Source organism: Hippoglossus hippoglossus, chromosome 5 (assembly GCF_009819705.1).
Source record: "Hippoglossus hippoglossus isolate fHipHip1 chromosome 5, fHipHip1.pri, whole genome shotgun sequence".
NCBI lineage: Eukaryota > Metazoa > Chordata > Actinopteri > Pleuronectiformes > Pleuronectidae > Hippoglossus > Hippoglossus hippoglossus.
Window position 1 is genome coordinate 18,909,020 of NC_047155.1, and position 6,596 is coordinate 18,915,615.

Below are 6,596 nucleotides of genomic sequence, written 5' to 3' on the forward strand. Positions count from 1 at the left end.
CATGGAGGTACACTGTTTGTCTCCCTGTTTAAAGTACAGTGTATCTTTGTGAATGCATTGTGTGCCAATATGATGTAAAGCATGGAAAATAAAGTTTGCCAAACATGGTTAATGTGGACAAAACTTGTCCACATTAACAAGTTTTCCAGTATTTCTGCAGGGGTTTTATAGAAACTGGCACGTTAACTATTATGTAATTCCTTTTTTTTCTTCCACCATGGTTTGTGCGCTGTAAATGTGTAACATGATGCAATTTTCTTCCCTGACAGTCCCTCACCCCCCCCCCCCCCCCCCCCCCCCCCCCCCCGCCATCCTTCACTCCCCTGCTGAGAAAGGCAGCCAATGGCACCTCAGCAGGGTCCCTCCCCTGCTCTGATAAATAGCACATTGAGTACCAGAGAGGTTTTATCTGCCTGACTACCCTTTTCTCAGCAGAGTCTCTCACCACCTCGGTGCTACAGACTCCCTCTTTAACCATGTCCGTCAGAGCCATGAAGACCACCAGTTACTCCTCCGCGTCTTCTCACAGGGGCCCATCTCAAGGCTTCAGCAGCCAGTCCTACTCTGGCTATGGTGGTGCCAGGCAGAGCCATACTGTCCGCAGCTCCTACGGGGGAGTGGGCAGCTGCGGTGCCAGTGTGGGTGCCGGGGGGTTTAAGGTGGCTGGTGGGTATGTTGCTGGGGGTGCTGCGCAAAGAGGTGGCGGGGTAGAGTTTGGCTACATGGGATTTGGTGGAGGTATGGGAGGTGGCATGGCCAATGAGCTGGTGGCCCCCATCACAGCAGTGACCGTGAACAAGAGCCTGCTGGCGCCCCTGAACCTGGAGATTGACCCCAACATCCAGGTTGTCCGCACCCAGGAGAAGGAGCAGATCAAGAGCCTCAACAACCGCTTCGCCTCCTTCATTGACAAGGTCAGTTCATATTATAGATCAGTGCCATTCTACCAGAAGTCTTTTATATCAGAGCCACATGAGGAAAACTGCAACAACCAGCACATATGCATGATGCTTTGTTCTGTTCTAAAAAAAAAACTATCCAGCACAGAGTAGAAAATAACTCAGGAGCTTCAGAGGAAATGAATGCACTGCAAGCCAAAATAGCTCAAGGTGAAAGATGGACAAAATTCTCAATGGAGATCTTGTTGAGACAATCCCTAATAAAAAACGTACGTTCAGTCCACTAACAGCTAAGCACTGAGATTTCATGTAGGAGAGTGACTGTTATGAGAAATGTATTATCCTCCTAATATGTTAAGATCCTTGGACTCAGATAAGAGGATCAACCTGGCTACACAGTACATGCACGGCTGATGTGAGGAGCAGAACGATTTTGGCTGAAGGAATACTGTGCCACCACATGTGAGCAATAATCTGCAACAGAGAGTTTCAGAAAGTAGACAAAAGGACAGATGTATTCTTGTACTTTTTGTCATAAATCCACTCTTACACTCTGGTATTGTATTTTGTCATATGTTTTGTGAGTTTTTGAATTTCATTGAGTGGATAGTCACAAACTGTACAAACTTTTACAGAAGAAGAGAGGGAGTGGCAGGATGAAGGTTTACATAAGATAAGCGTGGTACATTCACAGAGGAGTACATCACTGCAGTAAAATAATTATCTGCTTAAAAAATATTTTCAATCTGAATAAGACCCACTTCATGGGGCTGTCACAGTCAAGAAATGCATTTTCAAGAAATCCATTTTCTTGACTGTAGCATAACTCCTTTTTATACACCCACCATCAAACAGAGATTGCAGAAATGTCATGTCATTCATGGAGAGACAGCAGCTCGCCTGTTCTCTAATTGAGATTTATCAGATTCTTCTGTTATCTGTCATTGTTACTCATAAACCATTTCTATTGTTTAGGGGGCTACCAGCAGTGATGCAAGTTAACCTGCAAATCAATCACGGCGAGGGGAATTTCAGAGTCAGAGTCTTAAAACAAAGCTCTCTGCCACTCCTCAACACACATGACTTATTGACATGACACATGCACACACAGAACTGCATGTCTCCCGTCATGTTTGCCGACCCAACCCAGGGTCAGGGTGCTGAATAGGAAATTCGTAAAGGGGCGAGCTGTGTCACAATTGGGGAACAGTGCCACATTGTGTTGAAACACAGAAGTATGGGTCAGAATTTGGTGACCAATTATTGATGTGACATCCAGAGGTTGCTGTAGGTCGGAGAAGTTCAGTCAGCTTTCTTCTAGTTGTCGTGTTTCTTTGTCCATGTCCCTAGGCAAACAAAGTGAGGCCAATAATATTTTCTGAGTCACTCCTGCCCTCTTTGCACTCAATGAGACCCTCCAGCCTATTTAAAGTTCACAGTGTTGAAGTCTTTATGTGAAAATAAGAAATATTTATTCAGTATCATATATCCATTCTTTAATTGATCAGACTGGTGAAGTGCATATCGTCAAACAAATATGAAACTTGGAAAATGTCAATGAAGCAAAGTTACAGAAGTGCTCATTTGCCTTTTTCTATACTCTTCCCACACCTCTCTCTTTGCAGGTACGTTTCTTGGAGCAGCAGAACAAAGTACTGGAGACCAAGTGGAAACTTCTGCAGGAACAGACCACGTCTCGCTCCAACATCGACGCCATGTTCGAAGCTTACATCGCCAACCTGCGCAAGCAGGTCGACAACTTGGGTCATGAAAAAGTCAAGCTGGAATCTGACCTGCATCACATGAAGGGCCTGGTCGAGGACTTCAAAACCAAGTGAGTGGAGATGAATCTGAACCAAACATCTTGTACCAAGCCGAATTTGATCAGTTAATTAATTAATTGGAAGTAATTGGAAATATCCTGTCTGTAGCCTGACCGACAGATTTAGACCAATACGGCATACATATTCAGCCGTTATACATTTGAAAGGATATTTTGACCTTTAGTAGTTTTTTTTACACAAACACAAACAAATTTGACACCAATGCCACTGATACAAACTTGACAGGATTATTTTACAATGTAAAATTGTACTTTTCTGTGCTCTCTGGTGGACAAACTATGTAATGAAGATACAGTTTCTAAGTTTCTCAAACCTAATTTACAATTTGTCTGCTGGAATTTCATGTTACTTATTGGTTTGCTTATAGACAGATACTGATATATCTGCAATAAAAAGGTAATACCAGTCTAACACTAAAGCATTCTTTGGTTTGAATATTTGAGTCAGTGTAGATGCCACATTCATGCATTATACTGTCTTGATATTTATATTTACCAAGGGTTATATTCAAATTCAAGAAAATGTACTTTCTGACGACTTGATTTTTGTAATAATAAAAAAAGAAAAATTGAGCATGTTACATCACAAAAAATGTTCTGTTTTCCAGGTATGAAGATGAGATTAACAAGCGCAACGAAAGTGAGAACAACTTTGTCCTCATGAAGAAGGTCTGTTCTGATTCTTGATCTTGAAATAATATGATTTGGCTTTGAGCACAATGAGCCCACACAATGGCAACTTTCCTCTCAGTGTCGTCTTTTTTTCCTCTGCAGGAAACAGATGCAGCCTTCATGATTAAGACGGACCTGGAAGCCCAACTGGACGGGCTCTCTGATAAGATTGACTTCTTGAGGCAGATCTACAACGCAGTAATAACTTACATTTGTTTTGATTCTTAAAATTTTCCAAAATCTGTCTTTGCATGTCTGTTCATCTCCGGTACATGTTTTCCTATGTAGGAAATCAGTGAGCTCCAGGGCCAGATCAAGGACACATCCGTTGTGGTCGAGATGGACAACAGCCGTTACCTTGACATGGACGCCATTGTCGCTGAGGTGCGCGCCCAGTATGAGGATATCGCAAACCGCAGCAGAGCCGAGGCTGAGACGTGGTACCAGACCAAGGTGAGACCTGATCCCCACTACCACAGCATGCTGTTGATTGATCTGGCTGTTGTAGAATGACCCTCTTTTGTCTTTTCTTCTTCAGCCCCCTTGGCATAAACTTTTTTTCTCATTTCTCAAAAGTCTCATGTGAACAGAAAACTAAACTAAAAAGATACCCAAGTTATAATGATGCCTTTTTCATGTGTTTAGCCTGACTTGTTCCTTTCTGTATCAGTACACAGAGATGCAGCACTCAGCCAAGCAAACATGGTGACGACGTGAAGTCAACAAAGGCGGAGATCGCTGAAATTAACCGCAGGATAATGAGGCTCCAGTCTGAAATTGAATGGTTAAAGCACAAGTGAGGAACACAGATTTCAGTTTCATATATTTTGACATGTTTCACAGTACAGGGGCTTTGTTTGATAACTTTTTTTTATTTCTGAATGAGTTAGAAAAACATGTCCTTATAAAGACATTACATCCAACTTCACTTTTTACATCTCTTAGCGCACCAATTTGGAAACTCAGATCGCAGAGGCCGAGGAGCGTGGTGAGCTGGCAGTGAAGGATGCTAAACTCCGCATGAGAGAGCTAGAGGAGGCTCTGCAGAGAGCCAAGCACGACATGGCCTATCAAGTCCGCCAGTACCAGGAACTGATGAATGTGAAGCTGGCCCTAGACATTGAGATCGCCACCTACAGGAAGCTGCTGGAGGGAGAGGAGGACAGGTAAGATGTCGCTGTCAGAGCAAGTAATGAAAACGGCATCTTTCATTTTTCACTTTGTCTCATGGTATTTTGCTTTTTCTTGTCTCGCTCTATTTGTCTCTACAGGTTAGCAACAGGAATCAAGGTTAATGTAGCAAAACAGACATGTAAGTTGTGTTTCACAGATGTTTTTGCCATTTTATAGGAAAAAAACGTGAGAAAAACGGAGAAAAGAAGACTGATGTGACGTCCACATGTAAAGAGGAGTGTGTTAGAAGGAAATCACAAAGAGCTATAGTGCATTCAAATTCAGTTCATCACTGCATGACACCACAACTGGCTGAAATGCATTAAATTAATGGAGGAAAGTCAGTTTTCAATTGCAAGTCCAGTTAATGTGAGTAAACATAATGTACATGTAATGTGTGAGTGGCCATATTATTTCTGACATTAGAAAAACTTCCCCAAAGCCTTTGCTGATACAAAAAGATGTAAAATACGGTCTAATGTGCAGACAATTACATGAAAATATCAACTCTATTGGCACCTTTTTTTAATGTCCATGTTAATCTTTACCTTTTACTTGTGCATGTGCAGCTGTGAACTACAGTGCCTACGGCCTAGAGAGCTCCTGCACCCCAGTCTACGCCAGCAGCTCCTTTGGAGGAGTCAAAGCCAGCAGCTCCTTTGGAGGAGTCAAAGCCAGCAGCTCGTTTGGAGGAGTCAAAGCCAGCAGCTCCTTTGGAGGAGTCAAAGCCAGCAGCTCCTTTGGAGGAGTCAAAGCCAGCAGTGGTTCCATCGCTGCCCTGGAGGGAGGAGCGGTGAAGAGCGCCACGATCACCAAGACAGAAACCGTGGTGATCAAGACAGAGGAGAAGAAGACAGAGGTGGAGGAGAAGAAGACAGAGGTGGAGGAGAAGAAGGAGGAGCAGGCGGTGATCGAGGAGCCGGCTACAGTGGAGCAGAAGGAGCAGGAACATGTGGAGGACGAGGCTGAGGCTGAGGCTGAAGCTGAAGCTGAGGCTGAGGCTGAGGCTGAGGCTGAGGTTGAGGCTGAGGTTGAGGTTGAGGTTGAGGTTGAGGCTGAGGCTGAGGCTGAGGCTGAGGTTGAGGTTGAGGTTGAGGTTGAGGCTGAGGTTGAGGTTGAGGCTGAAGCTGAAGCTGAAGCTGAAGCTGAGGCTGTGGCTGATGAGTGATGAGTTCTGGTTTATTGTTTTTGGTCTTGCTTGTTAAGAAAAAACACTTTGCTTTTCCCTCCAGTTTTTTAATGGTAGATTCACCAAAGTGCCTGCACTCAATACACAGACACTACTTTCTGTCAGATAACTTTGATGAAGAGGTGATAACTGATGAGATTTTATTCTGGTCTCTGGAAACTTGTGAAGGCTGAGAAATTGTGTGTGTGGGCGTTTTATCAGTGTAACTGTGGTCTGACTGCACCACACATGTTTAGCCAACAGGTAGCAGTGCTGTATGTGCTTTCCTCTGCTGTTTCCTTTTATCGTTTGACGAACAGGTAGCACTGTAAAAACTGTAACTTCAAATTAAATAAAATTTAATATGAGCACTTTGGAGTAAAATAAAACATCACCATGCTAAACTCCTTGTTCTAAAACTTCTGTATCCAAACAGTAAAATATAAATAAAATGCTCTTCGTGACTTCTACTTAGAAATACTTTTGTAGTTTTTCAGTGTGCTGCTGCTGCAACACCTGGGGTCCTGTTTGGTCAACAATAAATCTTCTTTAAAAAGTAATTTACATCGTGGTCTTTTGTATTTTGAAGTGAAATTTCCATGAACATTGAAATATTTCAAGTACTTAAACACTTAATGAGGAAATGTGCAACAGCACATTTGGAGAAAAATATTAAAAGGATACATTCAGAGATAATGTGAAAACTTGTGCAATCAGCCTGAGAGAATTTTTTTTGTAGGTTTTCAACTAGGTAAACACACACATACGAATGAAAATAAATTTTACTTTTAAGACAGTTCTAAAAAGAAAATGAATTTGATGGAAAGATGATTTTCCTCTC

The 6,596-nt window shown here is 42.6% G+C and overlaps 1 protein-coding gene across 1 annotated transcript; it reads left to right on the top strand.

The window, feature by feature from the left end:
• Positions 1-352: 352 nt before the first annotated feature.
• Positions 353-6,315, top strand: LOC117761259 (keratin, type II cytoskeletal 8-like). Its single transcript, XM_034584970.1, is given in 12 exon segments — positions 353-914; positions 2,525-2,733; positions 3,351-3,411; positions 3,517-3,612; positions 3,703-3,867; positions 4,085-4,108; positions 4,110-4,194; positions 4,197-4,210; positions 4,360-4,580; positions 4,686-4,726; positions 5,157-5,605; positions 5,708-6,315. Coding segments are annotated over 12 exon segments (1,851 nt in total). The 5' UTR covers positions 353-476; the 3' UTR covers positions 5,756-6,315.
• The last annotated feature ends 281 nt before the right edge of the window (positions 6,316-6,596 follow it).